General features: G+C 38.6%; 1 protein-coding gene across 1 annotated transcript in view; it reads right to left on the reverse strand.

Annotated features, from left to right (window-relative positions):
• The window catches only part of CADPS (calcium dependent secretion activator), a gene marked incomplete at its 5' end in the record, with an annotated part of 515,169 nt that overhangs the window by 129,119 nt on the left and 359,244 nt on the right, over positions 1-26,806 (reverse strand). Inside the window, 6 exons of the mRNA XM_019626511.1 lie at positions 737-805; positions 3,159-3,282; positions 3,690-3,753; positions 5,262-5,363; positions 21,302-21,489; positions 24,903-25,039. Coding sequence (XP_019482056.1) covers positions 737-805; positions 3,159-3,282; positions 3,690-3,753; positions 5,262-5,363; positions 21,302-21,489; positions 24,903-25,039 — 684 coding nt within the window. The remainder of the gene's footprint in view (positions 1-736; positions 806-3,158; positions 3,283-3,689; positions 3,754-5,261; positions 5,364-21,301; positions 21,490-24,902; positions 25,040-26,806) is intronic.

A 26,806-nucleotide genomic window follows, 5' to 3' on the forward strand; every position in this document is an offset into this window, starting at 1 on the left:
TGGGTTCCCACCGCCCCGAAGTATGGGGGCCAGCAAAAAAAGGCTCCTTCACAGAGGTGGAAAATGCTGCACAAATAGAAAATTAGTAAAATTAAGTTTAATGTGAAATCAAGCTATGAAACATACATGAACTCTCCAAGTGACAATTAAGTCATATGTTCTAGCCAAAGCTTCGAGGACAAGGAGAAGTCAAAATCTCCAGAGAGAACAAGGAAAAGCTTCCCAGCTTGAGAGAGAACAGACAGGAGGCATATAAGAGCTATTTTTTACAGAAAATGGACCACCTTCTTGTGATCTTATCCCCACAATGGTTTAACATGTTAAACATGGAAAAGGAGGCATGATTTTGCCCCAACGGTCCTTTACCTGACACCTAACACATTGCTCCCAGCCTCGCTGCTACCTTTTGATTGTGTACCAGTGACAAGCACTTTACAAATTGGGGTTACACACAAGCAAAGTAAAAATGCATTCAGGTCACAGACAGAGAATAACTGAAAAACTTACAGACAAATCTGAGTTTATCACAAACAAATGGCTTAATTGTCTAACCTGTTTTAGGCTGATAAAAAGTGACTTGACTTCTCACACTGGGTTTCACAGACAGAATCAACAGACAAGCCAATGCTAAAAAACTTGAAGCAAGGAGAGTGAGTTGGTTTGGATCTGGATTTTCTTGAAACAATGAAAACAGAAAGAGTGAAGACAGCATGGCGAGGAGGTGGTAGGTACTCACGAATGGTTAAATCCATCACTTGGGAGGCCAAGCAGAAGACAGGATGCTCATACATTTCTCTCTTTTTCCCTATAAAAGAGGATTTGGGCATGCAAGAGGCTTAGGTCAGAGGTAAAGAGGTTAAAGGTCATAGGTTAGAGGAAAACGTTACATTAGCTCAAAGGAAAATAGCCACAGAGTATTTTGGGATAAACACAGGATAAAAGAAAAAGGAGTTTCAAAATTGGAGATCTACTGGATTAACCATTCAGCATGCCATGAGTCACGAGAGAGATTGTGACCATGATTTTACACGTCTCTTTAGAATTGTTTGCAAGAATACAATGACCAAAAACATCATGAGTAAAGGGAAACAGAATTTCATTGATTTAAGGCTCCAAGATACTAAGGATTTCAGACTTTAGTATCTAAGGCTCTTGAGGTATTTCTTCATAAACATAGTCTCCAGCAATATTACTACAACTTCTTTCCAAAATTCTCAGGGAACTAAGCTGTTAAATGCTCACAGAGGGGCTCAAATGTAAACATGGACGATTTCTTTTCTGAGCGTAGGATTGGAACCTTGTAAAAGAAAGTTGTCTAGTAGTAATATCTTTAAAGCTGCAATGTCTCAGCCTATGGTGGACTATGTTCATGAAAGAAAACCTGATACATGCAGCCAGAGGATGTTGGGTTGTTTGAATTAACAATCCCAGCATGCTTTGAAATTGGTGTCACAGCCACTTTTGTAGAGGTAATGCCAAAAAGTGGCTGAGCCAATCACGAACAAGGAAGGAGAGAAGCAAAGAGAGCAGGTAGTGTGGAATGAGGTACTTCTCTGAAAAGAGAGTTGGAAAAAAAGGATTGGTTTCTTCAAAGAATCCCCAGACCTAAAAGTCACAGTGCAAAAGATAATTAACACAACCAAGAAGAATTGAGGCACAAAAGGAAATTACAGACCAGCTGATCTACTTTGGAAATGAATGCATTTTTACTTACAGATCTTAAAGTTTGTTTTTGGATATATTTATCTGAAAGAAGAGAGCAGAGCTTACCAAAAGACTAGTAATAGCTAGACCAAGAACTACGAGGCAGCAGCCATGGCAACCGACCATTCCTTGATCCCATCCAATCTCTGGCCTTGCCTAAAATTATTAGGTACCCAGTTGACATTACCAAATACAACCAATCATTATATCCTGGGGAAGTAAATGCTGGAACAATTACTTGCTAATATAGCCTTTTAACGATCTTCTTGTTTCTTTATTTTTGTCACTCATTACCAAGTCAAGAGTTGATAAACATCCTTTTAGTGCCCAATTCTTAAGTGTTTCTCCCTGGATGCATAACAATGAATTCATTACCACTGGTACACAATTTGCATTGTCAGGCAGACAAAATTGAGAGAGGGAGGACATGTATTGTACAAAACACTGTGAATTTGACATGATCTTAACCTAATTCTCTAAGGAAACAAGGACTTTGGTGAGGTAAGTGATGGGTTTTGGTGGTTGGTTAGGTGATTTTTCCCCCCCTCCAAGTCATGTCCTGAAGGCAGAAAATAGGCATTTGCTGGTTTGAGTCAGGTGTTGCACATGTGAGAGTACATCAGATTCCAGAATGCGGACACGTTGGGTTTTGCACACAGAACTTCCACATTTATACACTTACACCACTGGTCAAGTTGGGTGTGGTTTTCAAATCACCCTATAGCAGCCAACAGGGTAACAATGAAAAGTGATTAATATCTTTGCAAATGAATAGGTCCCAAAGAACCATAATTTTTCAAGTAGAGTTTACCCAAAGTGCCTTTTTTTGGGGTGATTACTTGGTCATCAGTGACTGCTTCTCTAAAACTTGAGAGGGCAGTGGTAGCAACAATCATCCTAGGTTTAAAGTAAGAAGAGTGTCTAAAGCAAACCAGGAGCCATCAGAGACAGCTGGACATGAACCTGCCATCAACTTTGAAGTGCTGCCAAAGACAACCCTTTGAATGTTCAAAGGGCAAAATAGAGTTAAGCGAACTCTTGATGTTGCTTTAGTCAATTCTTGTTTTACCTCCAATGCTATCAACAGTGGCCAACAAACTGCTTTGTTTTCCTCTACTTAAAAAGGGAGCAACCCCACAGAATTCTTTCATAGTAAAACATTAGCCACAGAGCAAACTTGGGGCCAACAGAGACTCTCAGAAGGACCTTAGTTATCTGTCAACATCCCATGTTCAATATGCTTCCCCTACAAAGACTGATTCCTGAGTTCCTCTTCTTTAATTCATGGGTTTCGCCACAGCCAAGGAAACTTTCACATTTCAAGTGCTTTCAAGGTTCAGCTTCACATACTCAGATGGACCACTGTTTTCTGGGGCCCATCAGAAAAGAGAGAGACTTCCCCAGGGAGGCATACCAAATATTAAATTAAAAATTGGGGTAGAAGGGAGCCTTACCTTCGATTTTGGCATACTCTGAGAGCCGAGAATAGTTGACTAGTGCAGCCTGCTCTAGACATTTACGGATGACTGTTTTTACCTCCTCTTGTGGCACTGGGGTAACGATATCCTTCATCAAGACCTTTAGGAGGAAAAAAAAAAGATTGCTATGGTGGTTTGACCAAATGTGTTACTCATTTATGTTTCTTAAAGAGTTCAAGTTTAAAACTAGTTGTGAATGCCTCCTTGCGACTTATCAAGAGTCATTTTAAAGAGAAAACAATCACAATGCGCATTTAGGATGGTAACTCCCATCCATGAATCAGGGAAGGGCTGGAAGCAAACCTTCAATATGTCTATCCTAACTATTTGGGAGTCTGGAGATAAAACGCCTAGAATTTGGGCAGTTTCCCCAGGTTTATTCTGATATTTGTTGAACGGTAAACACAACCTCAAAAAATTACAAAGTAGGTGATTCAAGCACAATATTTCATTACAATTAGGTTCATATCTGTATATATGTAATCTGTCTTTTACTTTCATTCTTACCCTTTCCAAGAGTGAGAGAGTAGCTTTTAAAGCACCTTCAGGTCGACCAAATGGAAAGCAATACCTAAAAAAGAGAAAATTCCTCAGGTTGCCCAAATTTATTACATTTTAGCATTAAATATACTGAAATTTGATTCCTATAGCAACTCTCTCTGAGGAACTGAAAATGCTTTTTATTTTGTCACGTTGTGTTATGTTAATCTGAATTCACACCATATATGTGTGTATATAACGTACATATATATGTGTATGTGTGAATAATTACTAAAGAGAGACTCTGCAAATGTCTGCAGCAGAAAAGAGTATTTACAGTGATGACATAAGGCTCTGTTTAGATTTCTATTGTGAAGGAGAACCATTTGTTATCTCAAATAAGACCTTATATATTATCATAGAAACCAGCATTAAAAAATATTAGTTGAAACAGGCTACCATTCAAACATACTTACTTAAATCCTAAAAGGATTAATATAGGAAATAAAGGAGTACATTTTAAGCAAATTCATTATTCTGCTAGTTGCCCTTTCTTGAGTGTGTGTTTCAATTGTTATTGGATTTTTTCGTTACAGGCAATGCATCTTGCATACAGTGTAAGATCAATAAAGATTTATTCAGGACGATTTTGATGACACAGATAGAACTATGTCAGGTACCACTAGGAGTTCCATTGACTGTTTCAGGCTGTCATCAGACCTTTGGGGACACTGTTCTTCATGGTACAAAGGGACCAGCATGGGCTACTGACACTCAGACTATCTATGTACTTCCTCCACTTACGGCTGTGTAGCCTGGGGCTAGCTTCTTAACCTCTCTCAGCCTCAGTTCACTTTTTGTGTACACAGGGATTATAATAACTACCTTACAAAATTGTTCTGAGAATTTCAAAAATGAGTTAATGTTTATCTAGACTCTAGCCCTGTATGTGGCACATGGTAAGTATTTACTAAGAAGGACCTACTTAGTATGCCATTAAAAATGCTCTTATTATTTTTGAGTTACTATGTCAGGATCTCTGGTCCAGAACCATCAGAGCAGCATTAGAAATGTCTAATTTGTTCCAAGGGAGAAGCGGGCTACATGGTACAAGCCTCAAGTGTCGAGCCTGCTGGCTGTCTCAGTGTGTGGGGCAGAGTGAATCTGCCAAGGCTGATCCACATTTCTTTATTTCTCTGAGTAGCCAGCAATCTTGTTCCTGAGGTAATAGAGAAGGTACCACTGCCTTCCTTCTCTGTTCATGTGATCTGATTCACAGGATTTTTCACTGTTTCATTTAGGAACCACAAAGGAGCTTCAAGTTCAACTTTTTAATAGATTAAACAAAAATAGATTCATGACCAGGATCAGCTTTCACAGGAGGGCTTTCTTCCCTTGGTGGAAATAAAATGAACTTAAGATTTCAAAGTCTCCTAGCTATTGTACTAGAACCCTGTCTTATTGGTTTGCTTTGCCATTCAGTTATTTCTAAATATCCAATGTGAATCTTACTGATTAACAGTTTTAGAAAATCAAGCACTTTACTTACCCCTCTCCAGTCTCATGCTCCTAATAAGCCCCTCAACCCCAGATCCTTACCTAAAATGTGTAATCTGATTTTCCAACAGAACTCGGAGTCTTTCTTTGATTTCTTCAAAACGCTCCTTTTCTTCTACAGTCACAGTTCCAATTCCATCAGGCCTGAAAGGAGACATGTCATGAAGTGACGGGAACCTCATATGCTGACACCATCAAATCAAATCTCTAGCAGGAGGAAACTGTCCATTTTAGAAGAACAACTACAATGATAGATGTGACCTGAGAAGTCCTGCTTTTCAGTGCTGGCTACTAAAGGGGATGTGGTGTTTCAGGGTTATCGTTTAGAGACATTTGCAAAATTGTCACCCATTTATTGTGAAATGGTAAAATGTACAAACTAGTGGCTTGAAGTTTCATCTTGTAGACCTTCTGTTTGTCTCACAGCTTCTTAAAATTTTGAACTGCATGTCAACATTTTTTAAATTAGGAAAGTCTTATAATACAATTCTCTTGAAAATTTGGAACAACTGGCATTGATTGGTAAGTATAACTAACAGTTTCTACCTTAGCTGGGACAGCACTGACCCATTCCACATCTCTAATTTGCATTACTTATCTCTTATAGGCACTTAGATTTGGGATCTCTGAGTTATGTACACAAACTCCTTTGAAAACCAGGTGACTTATAAGAGTCTGTCTTTCCCAGTGTTAAATGTCCTTATGTGACTTGATTTCTAGCTTATAATTATAGATGTTCAGGTTAATTTAAGCACTCATGTATTAACTGAAGAACAAATTACAAGATATTGTAAAAATTGCAAGGCACTCGTAAAAGAAATTGAAAAAACACACACACACAAATGGAAAGATATCTCATGTTCATAGTTTGGAAGAATTAATATTGTTAAAAATGTCCATACTACGCAAAGCCATCTAGAAGTTCAATGTAATCCCTATCAAAATTCTAATGGCATTTTTCACAGAAAAAAAAATCATAAAATTTGTATGGTATTACAAAAGACCTGACTAGGCAAAGCAATTCTGAGAAAGAAGAACAAAGTTGGAGGCATCACAATTCCTGTATTTAAACTTTATTACAAAGCTATAATAATGAAAACAGTATGGTATTGGCATAACCCCCCCCCCAAAAAAAAAAACAGTCACATAGATCAAATGGAAGAGAATTGATAGTTCAGAGGTAAACCCTCATAAATATGGACAACTAATATTTGGCAAGGAAACCAAGAATACTCAATGGGGAAAGGATAGCTTCTTCAATAAATTATGTAGGGAAAATTGGATATTCACATGCAAAAGTATGAAATTGGAGTTCTATGTTATATCACTCACAAAACTGAACTTGAAACGGATTAAAGACTTAGAAGTAAGACATGAAATAGCAAACATCCTAAAAGGATTTTTTGGATTGGAAAAAAAGCTCTTTAATATTGGTCTTGGCAATAATCTTTTTTGGATATTACACCAAAACACAAGGAACAAAAGCAAAAAGAGACAAGTGGGACAACATCGAAGTAAAATGCTTCTGTACAGCAAAATGAAAAGGCAAACTACAGAATGGGAAACATATTTGTAAACCCTCTATCTGATAAAGGGTACTATCCAAAATATAGAAAGAATCCATAAAACTCAATAGCAAAAAACAAAACCAAACCTAAATAATTCAATGAAAAATTGGGCAGAGAACTTGAGTAGACATTTTCCAAAGAAGACACACAAATGGCCAATGGGTACATGAAAAGATGCTTAACATCATCAACCATCAAGGAAATGCAAATCAAAACCACAATGAGATATCACCTCACATCTATTAGAATGGCTATTATCAAAAAGTCAAGAGATAGTGAGTGTTGGTGTGAATGTGGAGAAAAGGAAACCCTTGTGTACTGTTGGTGGGCATGTTATTTGGTACAGCCTTGATGAAAAACAACACAAAGGATCCTCAACAATTAAAACTAGAACTACCATGTGATTTAGCAATCCCACCTCTGGGTATACACCTGAAGGAAAGAAAACCACTATTTTGAAAATATATCTGCACCCCCATGTTCATTGTACCATTATTTACAATAGCCAAGACATGGAAACAACCTAAGTGTCCATTGACAGATAAGTGGATAAAGGAAATGTGACACACACACACACACACACACACACACACACACAGTATTTGTCTTTCTCTCTCTCACATTTCACTTAGCATAATGCCCTCAAGTTCCAGTGATATTGTTGCAAGACGCAGGATTTCCTTCTTTTTACGGCTGTATATTCCATCACGTATATAGCTCATATTTACTTTATCCTTTGTTATATATATACATATATGTGTATATATAATATTACATTGCAATATATACATATATATGTGTATATATAATATTGCATTGTGATATATAATATTACATATATAAATAACAAAGGATAAAGTAAATATGAGCTATATACATGATGGAATATTATTCATTCATAAAAAGAAGGAAATCCTGCGTTTTGCAACAATATCACTGGAACTTTATGCTAAGTTATGGTCATTATGCTAAGTGACATGTGAGACAGGGAAAGACAAATACTGTATGTTCTCACTTACATGTGGAATCTGAAGAAGTCGAACTCATAGAAATAGAAAGTAGAATCCTAGTTGTCAGGGTCTGAGGGGTGGGGAAAGTGAGGAGATGTTGACCAAAGGGTGCAAACTTCCAGCTGTAAGATGGATAAGGTCTGGGAATCTAATGTGCAGCATGGTGACGATAATGAATAGTGCTGTATTATATACTTGAAAGCTGTTAAGAGAGTAGTATTAAACGTTCTCACCACACACAAAAAACGGTAATTATGTAAGGGGATGTAGGTGTTAACTAACCTTATTGTAGTAATCATTTTATTTATTTAATGTAGTAATCATTTGATACACTATATACGTGTATCAAATCATCCCATAGTATACCTTAAAATTACATATGTTATATGTCAACATCTCAAAAAGCTAAAAAAAAAAAAAAGAAGAAACCACATATGGTGTTTTTCAATCTTAGCAAACTATTGCTCATTTTAATAACAAGAAGGACCCTAGCATAAATAAGTGAATTTCAGTTTAATCACAGTATTCTCATGTTTCTAAATCACCATTAGTTTCACACACATTTTCCCTATCTGGTTTGGACTATTCAAGTTGAAAATACAAAAGGAGGCTGCATATTTATAGCCCAAATTTATCTGTGCCAAATTAGACGGAGGATAATCTGACCCATTCAAAGACTTCAGCTTCCCAGATCCGTAGTGACTTGTTTTGACTACTGACTGAGCCAGTTTGCAGATTGGTGCGTCACCATGAAACTTCTATTGGAACATTCTTCAGTTTGCAAATGTAAGTCATCTTGAGACCAAACAAATGGTCTTATTTATAGGCCTTCTCAAGGATCCAGCATAAATTGGGAAAATCCTGTATCCTAGACCAGTCTGACTACACAAAAGACTTGGCAAATGACAGCAATGTACCTCCTGTTAGGGGCTAATTGGTCAGCTTCCCTTCTTTGAAAACACAAAAATGCCCAAAATTCCCCTCTTCCACTTTATAAAAAACATTATGAAACAGTAAAATCCTGTTATAGTCCATTTTTTCACACTCCCCTGAATTTAAGGAAAGAAAGAAGGCAAATGGTAAATATCAGGTAGGCTGTTGGAATCTATGAATGTGCCCTCATTTTCAAATTTTCTGGAGAAATCTCAAATGTTAATTTACAAAGTTTATTAATTTTTTTAACACAAAATGTCCATAAATCTGTATTTAAATCTCAGAGTGAATTCACTGGCCTCCATAAAATACATATGACACTTTCTGTGGTAAGTTCTCATGTTTCTGTTAGAATCTACAACTTCCTTTAGCTGTAGCTTTTGGATTTTTACACAAAATTCAGTTTGCTAATGCAATTAACAAAAACGTTTATACAATTGGCATGTGCATACACACACTCCATGTGGGAAAAAGGAAGCTGTTTGAAGCATTTTGTTTCTTACCAGGGAATTAACCAGAGAAGAATGCTATTAGATATAATTTACAAGTCAGAGAGGGGCTTGTAAATCCCTAGAAAAGGCATGGAATCCACTTAATATGGACAGTCCCGAGATGTCTGGGGTCATTATTAGGAGATAAACCTCTCTAAAGAAAACCATTCATTCCTTACCCATCAAGTCTTCTAAGCAATTAGGCAATTTGAAGGCAATTTTTAGGTTTGTGTTTGACATGATAAAACTAAACATTTAGTGTGTGCCTAGCCTTCTCAGTTAATTCTCACTACAAAGGGTATTATTACAAACGTAAATTTTGATTATGCTTTTTCATTTTTGTTCTGATGACTCACATCTGTAATTACTAAAGGTATCAGATAGATAGCAGCTTCCACTTCCTTGGCTACTTTTTGAACACTTGTTAATCTCACTATTCAAGAAAAGCAAATGACTAAAAATTATTGTGGTAGTCTTTTCTTAAAATTGCTTCTTAATTGCCTATGTCAGTGTGGATGGTTTTATTCTAAAATAAATGAAACTAACTTTACATCTGTAAGGCACATAGTACAGAGTTCACCAAAAAAAATCCAGGTGATTAAAAAAAAAATCATGATTTTGACAATGAATGCAAATTTTGTTTGTAATTGCCAGAATTACTCCGAAATGGTGCTGGTAACAAGGAATGTTATTTTACAAAGTGAGGAAGAGACATGCAGGAATAATAGAAATTGTCAAAGATTACAGGTTATAACTATATCAGTTAAAAATCAAAAATATAATTTTTTAATTTCACATAATTATTTTGAAAATTTAGTCAAACATCAATTTGTTTTCCATGGACCCCTAGAATTTACCAATGTTAACTGTATAGGTTCCGATTGATTTCTACAGGGCTACTAACTGAAAAATCCTGGTTCTATATTTTGGGGAGCACTGTTCTCATAGCAGTAGTAAAATACTTTACCTAGAGCATTGGTTCTCCTATCTAAGCAGGCCTCAGAATTACCTGGAGGGCTTGCCATGACCCAGACTACTGGGCCCCACCCCAGAGTTTCTGATTCAGTGGATCTGGGGTGGGAGTCAGGGAATTTGCATTTCTAACACTCTCTGTAGTACTGCTGGTGCTGTTGGTTTGGAAACCACACTTTGAGAACCTCTGCCCTAGATCAAGAGAATATTTCATGGCTGAAAGGGTATGTTTGATTCAGGGTTCCCAATTTCTCTCGGATTGGATGAATTTGGAACAAGAGATCTTCTCCAAGTACACGGTCCACTTGCAAAGCTAGAATTCCCTTCCAAAAGTGGCATTTGCACTGTTTCCAAGGTGCCATTCCAAGCAGCACCAGTTTCAAAATAAATAGAAAAACTGTATGGGTGTCTCTCAGAAGCCATGCTTTTGTTTCTTTTTTTTCTGGAAACATTTGGGGGTGATTCTATAATTGCCATAAAACTGTCTTGTTCCTTTCTCAATATTTTTAACACTTAAGGAGTCAAAAAGAATAAGCGAAGAGGAGAGATGAAGCTGGATTTTAAACTCCTAGTTAGTAAGTCCCAGGCTGAGATGTGTCTTTAATCAGAACACACGTCTAGGAGCTGGAATACTCCCATCCTCTCATGTCCTGAATGGTGTATTTTCTGCCCTTGTTTTTTGACTTCTTACCATCTCTCGCCACTTCCTAAAAGCACCTGAATTGTCTCTGGAGAAATGACCGTGGCCACATTGTGGGTATCCTTGAGGGAAGGGTAAATCGAGGTATCTATTCTCCCGCTGTTAAAGCTGTAGGCCTATGTCCAGGCCCGTTCTACCATTCATGGTCACTGTGCACTGTACAACGAACCACGCTCAGCCAACCAGACACTCTTCTGGAAGGTTGACATCGAATAAATAATGTACGGACAGAAGAAACAGGTGAAATTTGCACGTCCCAGCAGCTGGGCCCTGACCAGGCTCTCCTCACAAGTCAGTAGTTCTGAAGGTTTGGTTATACTTTTTAGAACCATGTGAGAGCTTTGAGAGGTCTCCTCCTCAGGTTCTGATCTAATTTGCCTGCAGCGGGGCCTGGATGTTGTCAGGTTTCAAATTCTCCAGGTTATTCTAATGTGTAGTTAAGGGTTGAGAACAACTGCTTTGGTCCGGTTTTCTACTTTAGTGTAACTGCCTTGATTCCAGTTTTCCCCTCCCATTCCCTGAGGCTCCCTGAATCATTCCAATAAACTCCCTTTTGTTAAGATGATCCAGAGTTAGTTTTTGTGACGTATATTGAACTGATGTAAGTTCATGAAGCACATAACCCCTCCCCCCCCACTCCCAAATTTAGTAGAAGCATTGGTGACTTGGACCTAGGTTTAGAAACACACACACACACACACACACACACACACACACACACACACACAGAGGAAAGATGGTTCTTGGTCTCTGGTCCCACCTAACTGCACACTGGCTAACAACTCACTCCTTGTATATCATGATCCCGCAAACTTGAGACAATATGCAGGTAAATTGCAATCCTTTTGGGAGCCCTGTGGAAGACTGGAAGCTCTCCCACCTGCAGGCTATCACTGGAGCCAGAAGTGGGTCTCTCTGGTCACTAAAGACTATATTGCATCTGACACAGCAGGCATCTCTGGAATCTACCTTTCAAGTTTTTGGCAAACAATTTTCTCACTGTCCTTCACAAAGTTGACATTTTCGGCAGCATGATAGGAAAGATGTCATGTCGGCTGCTCTTCAAGTTCTTGTCACAGTGGTTAGCACCAGTTCTGTCATCTTCACTCTCCTCACAGTCTCCCATCTTGAGCCATGTCACAAATAATAATATATCTAGAGTTGTGTTTTTAATTTTTTTTTGTCAGATTGAAAATCCCAGAAACCAGCTACATGTCCTTTAAGTTACTAGTTATACAAATTGTTCTCCCTTTCCCCAAATGCTTCTGAGCTAGAGCTTATTAATTAATGTCTAGGATTAATCCAGTATGATTAAGTATTAGGCTTTTACTGTGAAACATTTTATTTTGCTATTTGAAATTAAGTATGAACAATCTAATGAAAGAAATCAAGCTGCAATGTGTCTTATGAAAGTAAAAGTGAATTTATCTCTTTGGGGTCATTAAACTGTCCCTACACACCCAGGTAAGCACAGAGATTCCCAGCTTTTAATTATCCTGTTAGCACAGTTCTCCACATTATGTTGAAAGCTGGGCCACAAAACTCTCATTTGGGAGGTCAGATATCTTTTCCAGAAGGTCAGGTTACTAAATTAATGCAACGCTTACAATGGTTGATAGGCTCTGATGTTGCATCTGTTTGGTGATTAGGTGCAGAATTCAGGTGTAAAAAAGAAATGATTCGACAAAAGAGGCCAGTATGTCTGGTCCATCTCTCCACATACAGTCGGCTTTAAGCTCCAATCATGATCAACAAGGGGTAAAACTCCAGCTGAAGTGGGAATGTACTCTCTCTCCAAATGCAAATGTCCACATATGCTGGTGCAGGCTCTGTAAACATGATATATTCTCCCTCTCCAAATGGATGCATGCCTGCAGACCACATTATGGATCCATGAAAATGTCCTTAAACAAGCATGATAACTGAATCCTACTTGCTACTAAGTTGTTCCAGCCCAGAAACATGAGAGCTTAAAGGGCCAGAGTGGGACACAGTATCTCAGTAATGTACCTGGCAATGCTCCTTAAATGGAACATTAAGACCAAATGCACTCTGGCAACCTCTCTTATTTTAACTGACTTTTACTAGCAATTTCTCATCCCTACAACTTTTATAATGACACCTTTGAATTTAACCCTCACATGGAATATTTTCCTTTGTATCATTTGAGTGCTTAATAACTACAAATTGAAGATAGCACCAACACATTATAGTTTCAAAAGGAGACATCCCTGCTTGCTCATCTGGATGGTTTGTATCATCTCTGGGCTAATTATAAATTGTAATTAGGACTCTCACATCCCATGGTCACTGCTTCGTTAGGAAAGCCCAGCCTTACCCTTTCCTTCTCCTCTCCCTCCAGCCCATGCCCTTTCTAATTATGCCCTGATGCCCTTGGGCTCAAGCACGCTGCTAAAACAAATATATCAAAGTGTTTGTACCACTAAGGGTAAGACAGGAAGCAGTAACAAGCAGTTTCTACAACATCACAAATGTGCATTGAAGCTTCTTGAGGTTGACTATCAGCCCATTTGAAAAAGAGGCCTGGAGATGGCAAAAATATACCAGTAAGGCCTTTTCTGATTCATTTACTGTTTTCATAAACATGTAGCTATAGCCCAACAATATCAGAAGGTGTCTATTACAAGTATGGGAGTGATGGAGAAGTCTCTTCCTACTGAACAATCTCAAAGAATATGTATGCTTTTATCACAAGGACATTAGTCAAAGTGGCTCAGGCAAGGTCCAGGTACTGAACAAAGCAAGAAGCCAACATTGATTAGAAAGCATGTATTTCTTTCCCCAGAGAAGGACCAATTTCTAAAATATACTATACTAAATATACTATACTACTATATAGATTTTTCTCTTTGAGGATTAAAAGGAGAAGACATGGGTTTCTTTATTTCTAGACAAACATAGACAATTAAGCTTTAGATTCCACCCTGAACACCTGATATATAGACTTCTAAGTGGTAGGACCAGTAATACATGTGGCTACTTGTTATCACAACCACCTTGTAAAGGATGTGACATCTGAAACTATGTTTTTCACCAGTGAATTCAGTGACCAACAGATGAGGACACACTGGTGGAATTTTAGAAAGGAAATGCATATTACTTAATGATTTGTTATGAGCCAGAAAGACTGTACTGATGGGATAGATAATTCAGCACATTTTGTAAGATTTTATGCTGGAGTTGGAAACTCTGCTGTTCTCATGGGGCAAATTTCCTCCAGGAAGAGTCACATGAAAAGTTAGAATACAAGCTCTAAAGAGAATTTCTCCTTGGGATTCAGACTTTTACTTAAAATGTTTTGACTCCCTCCACCCCTTAAGAGTGCTTCCTGTTAGGTGAAGATGGTTCTTTAGAAGTTAGAGAGTATGACTTAGCTATATGCAAGGCCAGCACCTGCTCAGAGCAGGAAGGCCAACCAGCCACATGCTCCTGTCCACAGGTGTAACATCTTGTGTCCGTGTGCAACATTCTTAGGACCAAGAATGTGGGGGTCACTGTCACCCCCCACTCACACCTGCCTGCTACTAAAGTGCTGTATTCAGAGGTCAATAAAATAGAGCTGTCCCTGCTACACAGTCTTTTCTCTCTTTCTCTTTTGGAGAGGGAGAGTTAAAAAGCCCCAGACATAATGTCATGATAAGTGTATGCATGTGTGACAGAGGGAGAGGGAGAGGAGAGGAGGCAGGAAGGTGGGAGGGAAGGAGAGGAGAGAGGAAGAGAAGGGGAGAAAGGTGAGATTCGAGTCAAAGGAAAAAATGTAAATATGCAAAAACTACACATTTACTTCCACTCACAAAAAAGAAATAAAAGAAAACATTATGTGACATGGATTGAGAGTGAGGGACCAACACTGGAGGCAAGAATACAGTCAATAAGGCAATAGCTGTGGTCCAGCGGAGAGAGGATAAAGGCCTGAACTCTGGCAGTGGCATTCAAGACAGGGAGAAGTGGATGGACTTGGGAGATACTTAACGGCACTGATGGGGCATGGTAATTGAATTGCGATGTGCTGAGTGAGAAGGAGAAAGGATGGCTCCCAAGGTTATGTCTTGGGCAACTGGGTAGATGGAACCACTTACTGATTTAGGGCCCTGGTGGAGTAACAGGAGGAAAGGGAGTTCCATCTGATCGTTCCATTACTCACATCTAACCCACAGGGATCACATAGTTTCTGCACACACGCAGCACCTTGGCTCCAAATACATCTACCCAAAGAATCCTTGGACATATTTTCGGAGACTTTTAGGGCTCCTGCCCTCTTACATCTGCTTGCAGACTCATTAGTCTATGCAGCTCACTTTGGGTTGGGGCAATTGGCATTATGGATTTGCTAATTGCTGATACAATGTACTTTCTAGTCAGGCCATATGTTAAGAGCAGCACTGGCATTCAAAAAATGTTAAATAATAATGTAAATGAGAAAAATTTCCCATCCCAATAATAAAGGGATCCAAGGAACACTGACGCAAACTTGCCATCATCGGAGCTGTTTGGTTGCCTTGTCACCATGGGACAGTGACCAAAGCGAGGCTAATCTAAATGTCATGGAGAAAGAATACTAAAAATATTATGGTGAAAATTAACTAGTGCAACCTTAGGAACTGATTTAAAAATTAGAAGATGTAGCGATTTACATCTGTGGGTTTTATAATTGCCAAGTGCAGCCAGCTGAACATACATTTTCCTTTTCCCTCTCTGAGAACATGGGTTTGGTTTTAAAGAGCTGGCCCAAACTAATGTTCCTTCAGTCAGTGGTTCTTAAATGTTACTCTCTATGGGAATCACTTGAAGAGATTTTAAAAGCATGATGCTCAGGCCATATTCCAGATTAACGAAGTCAGAACCTCCGCAGGTAGGCGGGGTAAGGTGAGTCTAGGCTCCCTAAGCGATTCCAATATGCAGCCGAGTTTGAAACCCAAGGCCTAATTCAGAGGGATCTGCAGACCAAATGCCTTAGTGCTATCTGGGAGGAACTGAGGAAGTTTGAGGCTCAGATAACTTCAGTCACTTACTCCATAGCAAATAAGGGTGTGAGTTTAACTCAAACACGGATATTCTGATTTGGCAGCCTGCGTTTGTAACCTCTCTGCCTTGCTGCCTGCCAAGCATTAGCTTTTTTTGTATGGTGTCAGATGCCAAATTCAGCCATTTGGTATGAGTTTTAACATTTCCAGGTGAGATACAGCAGTCATGTGAATTAACCAAAGAGTTTTCCATTTTTGTCCTAAATATTTCCAAAATCAATTTGGCCCTCCTGGTAATTTTGGCCTTTTGGGGAAAGCCAGAAAAACAAACAAACATATATATATATATATATATATATATATATTTAGACCACCCAAAGGGAGCATCTTCTTTGAATACCATCAACAGCCTTCAGTGTTGGTGAAACCATTTTTCTAACCTCTTTTACCAGGATGAACACTATTTGCATCTAGAGATGTTGTCTATTCTTTGACCCAGATTACGAAGGAATTCATGAGTCATAGACACACACTGTCCTTCAACTGAATTTAACTGAACAGTAGAGACATTCCTATTATTATCTCACAACCAGCTTCAGATTAGGTAACAAGTCACTTTTTACCTAACCATTAACGTTTTACCTATTAATAATAACTCAGCAGCCCCAAAGGTGGAGGCAGAGCCCTGCCCTGCTGCAGCTGGAAATCATTACTGAGTGCTCAGATGCTCATGGCCCAGCACCTCTCACCTCCTCTAGAAGCCTGTGTCACATCTCTGTGAAAAAATCATACCTTAGTGAATCGTAAACACCTAACCCAAAGGAGACACTTCTGGTCAATCCAGAAGATATGTGCTGTCTATAACTCTAATCCCTGGAAGATATGGAACCATCCATGTGTTTGGCATCTTTTACAATAGTGATTCTCAACTGAGGGCGACCTTTTCCCCCAGGAGACACTCGGAAATGTCTGGAGACACTTTTGATTGTCATGCTGCAGAGGGGTGGTGCTATTGTCATCAAGCGGGTAGAGGCCAGGGGTGTTTCTAAATATCCAGCAATGAACAGGACATTCCCTTGCAAACAAAGCCCCCCAAACAAACTGAAGTGGTGGGCTAAAATTTCTTTTTACTTGGAGTTTTTGTTTCTTTTACACAGATTTGTTCCATGTCTAAAGGCTTAACAGTTGCCACCACTGATTTTCAACTTATGCGGTTGTTCTCACACTCTAGTGTGCATATAAATCACATGGGGAATTTGTTAAAATGGCAAGTACTAGGTCGTATCCTCAAATAATTTGATTCAGCAAGTCTTATATGGAGCCGGGCATCTATCTGTCAGATGACAGTAATAACAATACTTATAGGGATGTAATAAGGTTAAAATGAGATCTATATATAAACAGACATTCCCACAGTGCCAGGCATATAGCAAGTACTTATTAAATGGCAGCAATTGTCCTTATTTTAATTAAACTTTACTTATGAAATTTGGCAATGTACTATTTCATTTGCTATTATAACCCATAGATGATAATTTTAGAAGTTGATGGGATATTACAGATGCTATGATTCTATGTGCTTATTTTGCAGATGAGAAAACTGAGGCACAGAAATGAGATATAATAATCATTTATACATTTATACAGAACAGGCTCTAATACTCAGATCTTTAGAATCTATGTACAGTGCTGATATAGTGCAAAGAGGAAGAATTTTGGACTCAGAATATCTAGGTTTGCCACTTAAATTTACAGACATTCAGTTTAATCATCTGCAAAATGGATGTAAAAATAGCTGACTTGAAAATATGATAGCAAATGAGATAGGATATATGAAAGCACTTTGTAAACTGCAGAATGCTACACAACTGATACTTAATATTATGACTTGTTCTTAGTTAAAAAAATGCACGCAAACATAGACCCTGGAACACACATAAGCCTCTCATAGTACCATTAAAGATCCCTATGGATAGTTTTTCATGGCACGGGATCCATCAAGTGTGGCCGTTCACTCTGTTCTGTTTCAACACTGATCACTCCAAAAGCAGCACCTTGGACAGCAGCCAGAGACGCTTCCTCAGGCACCCACAACATTCTCAAGCCACTTTCTTACTGGCTGCAAGCTACCGTTACCTTGCATTCAGACCCTCACTGGGAAACACAAACAGAAACTCCACATCACCACCATCTGTACATAGTGCAAGTTCAGAAGACAGGTGTCTACACGGAATCAGGGCTTTCTTTGACCTTCACTATTGGACCTGCATACACTGATTGATAGCTTGCCACATTCTCTAGGAAGTGAAAATTGGCATCGCCATTCAGCCTGCCTACATGTGAACTATATATATTTCAGGACTTAGAGATATTCCAGTGAATATATTCATACTGAAGCAGAAAGCATACCTACTTGCGAACTTTGTGTAGCTTGGCAATGCCAGCCTCGATCCTAACATCAGTTTCAAAACCGCAAAAAACAAACTTTAAAATATCAATGTTAATTTAGAAGTGAGGGTGGGAAAGGTGAAGAAGGTTATAGGGATAACACTATAAATAATTGTAAATCTGGTTTATATGGGAAAAAGCCACCAATTTGCCATTTTATCAACTCACAGATTATCCCTAAAAGTCATAGGAAAGAGGAGAGGAGAAACATAATTTTGGAACTTAAAAGTGCCTTCAAGTTGACCTCATTACATAAGTGATTCCACTAAGAGCTATTAATTTAGCGACAGGCTTTATTTTGTGTCTTTGTTACAAATCATTATTTGAAAATATATTTGTTTCATGAGATAACAGTGGAACTGAGGGAGTTTTGTTGAAAATGATGGAGCTACTATAAATGTATGGACCCATCTTATGTCAACACATTTTATTTGCTCCTTGAACATAATTCCAAAAGTATAAAGCACGGGTTGCTTATTATGAATGACTTGGTAAGGTACCAGGCCCCTCACTAGATGCCACTAAAAAGCAATCTGACTCATGGATCTGTTTATATATTGCTCAATTAGATTTTTCCATAAGAACATGTTTTAAGAGTCACTAAACACCTGACTCAAATTCAGTCCTAATAATACATGGTATTTTTACCCATTGCTAGGATTTTTTTTAAAGTGCACTTTTTGTACGACCTTAGCAGAACAGAGATTTCAGGAACGCACAAAGCTTGCTGTTACCTAAGGTGGAGGTTGTGGCATGGATGGTGGAGGCAGAGGTCACAGACATTGCAGAACACAAGCCAATACATACATAACTTCTTACCTTTTGGGCTCTAGATTTGCCTGGGTTTTGAAATCTTTTTTTTTTCTAGATTCCTTTTTGGTATCTCTTTTAGCCTCTGGTTCAGATGGGGAGGGGCTTTTGTGCCCTTCAGGGTCTATATTTGGTGGCAGCCCACTAAGGTAACCATGCATTGGTTGACTTTGGAGAGGGGGTGGTCGCGTGGGGCATGCAGAGAGTGTGGCCAGCCACAGGATAATCAAGAACACACATACATGCATAAACAAAAGAAAGAAAAAGAAGGATGCATTAAACAGCAAGAGCAAATGCATTCAAACTAAAATAATAAGCAAAAAAAAAAAAGAAGATGCAAACTTGCATAAGGAAAATCAGAACTGAAAAGAAAATAAGAAATCCAAAACTGTTTCCATGACAAGATGTATAAACCTAACTGTGAATCAAGTGGCAGTCTTACAATATGAAATCCAGACAATGTGTATCATAATTCATGATGATGTTTACCAGGGAGTTTACAAAAACACTTCATTATTTTATAACACTTTCTTATTCAGTAACATATGTAGAATACAGTGTGACAACCCAGAGAATATAATGCAACTTCTCTCTCTAAAGAATTCAGTCCAAGAGGCTGTAACAGATAGTCATCAAAGTGTACATATTTATAAAAAGCAGAATTATGCACAGATACTTCCCAGGTATCAGAATTTTCATGAATATCTTTTGTGCAAATAAAAGGTCATGTACTGGGCTAGTGAACCTGATAATAATGGGAGTTGATGAAAACCTTGTTGCCTGTTAAATATTCAGACCCACAATGCTATTGTTATCTAGCTCTAAATGTTAAAGCTGCGTTTCATAAAATCTACCACCACTCCAGAGAGGAAAAGCACAGAACAAATCCCACAGATATTTCAGAGTTGTATAGCTTGTAAGATGACCGACACAGTTCTGATTTCAAATCAAAGCAGTCAATTCTGGGTTTTCCCACGTGTGAATTTCCCCAGCACAGCAACTTTTTCATCCCAGGTTGTGTTTCTGAGGCCATCTAGTTTTCCCTGGGTGTGCCTTCCCTGGGTATCTGGGGTGCTCTGGGGAAATGTAGGTTTGCTTTACAGTAATGTGAGGCTACCTACATTGGGATAGTGAACTGACTGTGGCAGTACTGAAATTTATTCCATGTCTTCAGAGCCAAATGGTAATGTTCTTAAATTATTTACTGCTTTGCATTATTCAGAACTTGGATCTTTTCCTCCAGGAGCTGGGCAACGTCTAACGGAAGAGAGTACTTAGTGCAGCATTAGGAGAACTGATGTTCTGATCTTGTCTGTAAAACCTATAAAATGAGGGGGTTGATTACATTTGAGCTCGGAAGTTGTTCCCAGCTCTATGGTTAAACCAAATGCTTTGTAATTGTCTTTGCCTTTCAGCTTCACCTAGCTCGTTTTAGCTCTTGAAATGTACTTGGCTGCCCCTTGCAGGGCATGTGACCATGCTGCTTCTTTTGCCTGGAACCACTCAACCCCTACACTTGCTTCAGTTCTCAGCCCAAGCATCACTTCTTCAGAGAGGCCTGACTGCCCTCCTGCCACCCCATCTGAATCGTGTTCCTTTATTACATGCTATCATGGAATTTCGGCTTTTCTTCAAAGCACCAATCTCTATTTACCCCTGCCTTCATTTGGTGTCTAGTTTTGCTCACCATGTATGCTGACTGTATACCAGAGTGCCGGACACTCAGCTGGTAATATCTATGGAACAAGTGATAATAACAAAGGCAAACATGTATTAAGCTCTTGCCATGTTCCTGGCATTGTGCTGAGCCCTTTATATCCCCTTGCATACTCTCACTAGCCCCATGAAGACATTATCATCCCTGTTTATAGATGAGAAAACTGTGGCACAGAGGGTTTCATTACCATCCAAGGCTATTGCTAGCAAATGGAGAAGCCCTGATTTGAACCTAGATTTTTCTAATCTCAGAGACCACTCTTGAAGTCCCATTTGCTATTTTCTTTAAGTCTCGTGAAAGGAGAAGAAACTAAGTTAGGCCTTTGTGTTCTTTGTGTGTGTGTGTGTGTGTGTGTGTGTGTGTGTGTGTGTGTATACTACTGAGGGACTGGGGATGCACAGAGAGTTAGCGATGAAACTAACAGCAGGACCTCAGGACAGGTGCTTACCTGTTCCCATGGACGTGGGATGCGCAGAAGGCAAAGCTGTAGTGAAGAAGGGTGGGGTCAATCATGGCGCCATTTTCTGCCCGTTCCAGCAAGTCTCTGAGGTAGCAGAGATGTCGGTGACACCCTCGGACTCCATTTCGTGCGCAGTACTCATCTAGTACAAACACCTGGCCAGGACTGAACCAGCCCTGTTTGGGGAATAAAGGAGAAACTTTCTTTCAAATACAGGTTGGTTGTTTCTGGAGGGCTGCTAGAGTTGGGGGTGACTGGAACAGGGGTTAAATATAGCCAGAGTTAACACTTGCTGATGGCTTATTAATTGCCAGCCATTGTGGGAACACACTGTGTGTGCTACCTGGTTTAACCCTCACAACAGCCCTATGAGGTGGGTGCTGTTACCCTTGTTCAATGGATGAAAAAAAAATAAGGTCAGGGAGGATGTGGAATTTTCCTAGTATCCTAAAACCAGTAAGTGGTGGAGTCTGGGTTAGCCGACAATATGATCTCAGGAAGAGTTTCCCCCACTTTCTAACACTTAACTGTATACCTTAAAAGAGTATTGGAGTGGGGCAGGACAAAGTCTTGGTTCTGCTAAGAAAAAATAATAACATTAATGCCTTAAATTGGTATCATGCTTTACACTTGACACAAAACTTTCAGCTGAGCCCTACAGCAACCTTGTGAAGTAGACAGGGCAGATTTATCTTCATTTTATAGATGAGGAAATGGAAATCAGAGTTGTTAAGGGACTCACAGATAATTCAAAACAGGCAGGACTCAAACCTAGCTCTGTCTCACTTCATGTTTTCTGTTTTTCTACTCTGGAACATTAAGAAACATTAGGATTCATCTACATACACACAGGACTTTATAAATCCTGTCACTTTGGAAGCAAAAAATATTAATTTTAAAATGAAGACAATAACATAATTTCCAAAGAGAACAACAACATGACTAAGTTTTCAAGTTCTGAGTCAGGTGTTGTTCAATTAAACTGAGAGGAATTTCTTGTGCCTTGGTTTAGCGTTTTGTTTCCTTTTTCCTCTGGCAATTATTTGTTTTTCTTCTTATTTATTTGCTTGCTGCAGGACCAGCTGAAACTTTGCTATAAAAGAGAGCCTGGACAAATCTCCGATTCAGAGCAGCTTGGAAAGCACGATGGGATAGAAATCGCTGCCTCTATATGCACTTAAGAAAATAGATGCTCAGAAAGGCCAGGTGACTTGCCATTCAAAGTCACCCTTGGGCCAAGTGAGAAATCCAATGATTTCTTTTGGTTTCAGTACCTTTCTGAAGCGAGAAATAAACCAATTTAGGTGGTACTTTGTAAGCTGGGAAATGAGAATTTTTTTAAATACAAATTTAATATGAGGGTCTTCTCTGAGTCATCTTTTGAATACTGCTCTGTCTTGGGAAAGAAAAGGCAAAAGGAGAAAGTGACTGGGAGGCAAGTGGAGGCCACACAAGTGCAGTGAGGGAGGCCTCTGTAACACTCTCATCTTGTCTTAATGATCTGGGGAATCTTCGATTGACAACATGCAGCTCAGCAATACATCCAACGAAAGACGGCATCTTTCCTATTTCAAATTATAAGTTACTGCAGAGGGCGGGAGAGTAGTCGAGGCAGTGGGCTGCCCCTATAGGCAACTTCTTTGCCACTCCATCTGCTACCCCAAATGCTAAATCTTAGAAACAACACTGCTGTGAAAGATTAAAATATATTTTCTACGACTCAGATGACACCAAGTCTTTTGTAGATGCCAAAATAGCTGCTTTGAAAAGAGTTGAAGAAATATCAATTAGGAACTCAGTCGAAGACACAGAAAAATTTATGTATCCCTGCTGGTCGGTCTCCAAAACTAACTGAAAAAAAAAAGATTGTAATAATGAAAAAATGAAATATAGAGAGGCAGGAGATAAAGTCCTTTTAATTGCTGTTATTTTCTGAAAATTTGGGGTGATGATTAATAGAAACAGGTATACAAATGGGGAAGGAAACTATATTATGCTATTCATAATTAATTTTGGATTTTGGATCATATTTTTAAGCCTATACATGACTAATAGGAAGCAAGCTTCAAAACTTCATTTCTGGTTTAATTTTTTAGAGGGCATTTACTAATTCTCCTTAGTGATAAATTTGTTAGTGAAAATAAAAATTGTTTTCGAAAAGATCATGTGAAAAAAGTCTTGAAAATAATACACCTCAAAAAATTCCTCAAGAGAATAGAAATTATATATAAAAGGGAACGATTTAGGTTCAGAGGTATATTCTTACAAGTTTTATGAATGTGATTTATAATTACATGAATAATCATATAATCATAGGAAACGCATTTGAGAAAAATTGCCTTGTAATGCAAGGTAGGCTTTTTTTTTTTTTTAAGTTAAAGTGATGTGCTTCTTTCCAATTTGGCAAAGTTCAGATTCTTCTGATAAAGTGATTCCAAACTGAGATAATCAATGAATCTTTTAAAGACACAGATTAATAAATTAGTCCACATAATCTTGCTTTGATTTTTAAGCTTATTTTATCTACTATTTTTAATATTTTGGCTTCTGGTACAGAAAAAAAAAGGAATTTAAAATAAAGATTAGTCAGAATAGATTTAGGATAGAGCCATGTCATTTAGAAAAGAAACAGACTTTCGTTATATTTATGTTACTATCAATATGTTAACCTTAGTTAATAAGCAATATTAATAAAATGCAGATATAGTAACCTTAGGGGTTGGAGTCAGGGATGAGGCTTTTCCTTTGTAGGAAGTCGTTTCATCATTTTCCCTAACCCTTCCCATCTATAAAGTGGGATTAGTAACATTTACCTTTAAGAAATGAAGTAACAGTTTATGGCTTGCAGAAGAAAATAAACTGGATCTTTTTTAAGCTTCCGACCCTGATAGTATAAAGCCCCAAATGTAGCTTCAGAAATCCAATGAAGACATAATAGCAGTCCCTTGAATCTAAATGATTTAAATCTAGGCTAAAAACAGGATTTCAAGAAATGTTGATACCCTTGCTGGAGAGCTGGACTTCCAAACGTCTGAAGTGACAGAAAAAATTCCCCCAAAGGGTGAAAAATGTTTTAAATACTATGAAGAAAAAAAAAGCCACCCAAACAAACCCAAACCAGTTTAGCTTATGAAAAGTGGAGTTTATTATTTACAAATCATTTTAATCTTTCAAAAATAGAGAAAAAGAACACATTCATTTCTGAGACAGGAGCGCAGGGTCTTATCATCTGGGGTGCGGAAGGAGGGGATCTCAAAGTCTAAGAAACCCAGGCGATTTTTACAAGTTCTACGCAAGCAGATGCCAGACTTGATTACCCTCTTGGGAATATTTCTCATGTGGCAGCTGAAAAGGGGGAAGCTCAGATAGGGAGGCTGGGGAATTGGATCGTCTCTCCTGATAACTTCCTCCCGCTCTGTCTTCTTTCTTTGGTAAGTAAAATTCTCAACTCAGGAAATCAAGAACACATTTATAATTGTTAAAGGGGCTCTGTCACAGGGAAAAGAGCTTCTAACATCAAGGTAGAGAAATATCGCATTTAAAAAACGTCATTAGGCTTAAATTGCTGTAGACCAAAGAATATACTTGCCAGGCAAGAATAGGAATCATTAAGTCTGTGATCCAAAGTAAGACGTTGCACCATCTCAAAGAGTGAAGCGTGGTCAAAGTTACAGGGGTTGGACGAGATAAATTCATCCATGCCATGTTTTTGAGCTCTATCTGCGTCTGTTCATTTATACATGTAGAGAGAGACACAATTTAGAGAAACACATCACATTTTCTTTGACATTTCAAATACACAGGAATCTACTAGGCATTATGAACACTAGCTGTTTCCCGTTGCCTCCCACCAACATCCCCAAGATATTCTTTTTACCTCCCATTGTCAACTTGCATCACTTACTGGTGAGTTTATTGCATTTAGGCAAACATATATTGGCATCAACATGTTTATCAAATGATCACAACTCCAGTGCTTTTATGTCGTTCTTGAAAAGCTAAGAACACGACCGTAACTTAGCCTGCGTTTCACCAAACACTGAAAGCAGATCGGGTCTTTGCTTATAAAAGCCTATTTATATTTAGCTTTTTAGGTTTTGAATAGATTCTGCCATTCCAGTGGTTATGTCTAGAGCAATTCTCTACAATTATTGGGATTATCAGGAAAAGGGTTATGCTGATTTTCAGCAAAGTGACAATATTTGTATTCTCCCCTTCCAAATTCCCATTGCCAATTTGGTTTCACAAAAGGTTTGGGTCCCCACCCTCCAAAATTAAAAAAAATAATAATAACAAAAGATTTTCATTGAAACCTGGAGAATAAGTTATATGGGAGTTTACTTTGTGATAGCCGAGGATGTTGCCTTATAGTGTGCTTACTCAGTTAGGAAAGCTTATGAAAGGGAAACAAATTTACTCTGCAAGGGCTATGATCTGCCATTTATTGTGAATTAATAGTCTCAATGTATTCACACTTTTCCTTACAGGGTGAAGGCTGTAGGCAAAACCTCCTAAGGGCTAACTAATTAATCTCAATATGTGTAACTGAAGTACTCTATTCTCAATTGGCAAAATAACTCAGAGAATTCAAACAAATCCTGAAAAGGTAGGAATGATGGTCCCAGACATTAAAGGGATCAGCTCACTCCGCCTCTTAGTTACTCATTTCCTGACATGCAGACTGTGAAGAGAAACAATCTTACATCAAGTCAGCAAGAGTTTATTCACCCCCTTGCATATAACCTTCTACTGGAATATGGGGACCTGCCAGGGACCAGCAATGCTGTCAGGACATGGGGCAAATCAATTTTTGACTTGAGAGGGTGTGTGGATAATGTTTTCATATGTGACCTTCATCTCAGGCAGTGTTCTTTTTTTTTTCCTTCCCATGCTTGGGGTATGGCTGAAAACGTGGGTCATGGTAGCAATGTGACTTTAAGATGACGATTTCTCCAAACATTAGTGAATTTGTGTATCATTTAAACCTAAATGCATGGTATGTTAGACTTACGCCCTCTTATTGCTAGCATTTTAAAATCTTCAGTCTTTTTTCATAGAAGCAGCAAGTGGTCAGTGTTTGAACAAGATGTGTTGTTTATGCCCAAGACACACAGAAGCAATTGTTTCCAGAAGGCAAGTTGAAGAATGTGTGTTTTAATAGCCAAATTGTTCAACGAGGATGATAAAACACAAGCTTTTAGAAGGGATATCACATGTGCAGAGATTATATGAGAGCCTGAAAGAATGCTCTTTGCTGTGTTAATTGCCTCAGATTTGTATTCGAGAAAGTGCTTTCAATTTGAGGTTACATGCTTTATTTAGGATTCCTTTGTTTGTTTGGTCTCTAAACTACATTTCTCCTTTGACTCATGGGTGGTTGATAAGAGAAGTGGCCAGGAAGTTGGTGCTGGGGAAAAAGCTAGCTGTTTTCAGGGTGCGTGCCCCTGTGTGTGTGTGTGTGTGTGTGTGTGTGTGTGTGTGTGTGTGTGTGTG

Source organism: Hipposideros armiger, unplaced genomic scaffold (genome assembly GCF_001890085.2).
Source record: "Hipposideros armiger isolate ML-2016 unplaced genomic scaffold, ASM189008v1 scaffold_681, whole genome shotgun sequence".
In the NCBI taxonomy this organism is placed as follows: Eukaryota; Metazoa; Chordata; class Mammalia; order Chiroptera; family Hipposideridae; genus Hipposideros; species Hipposideros armiger.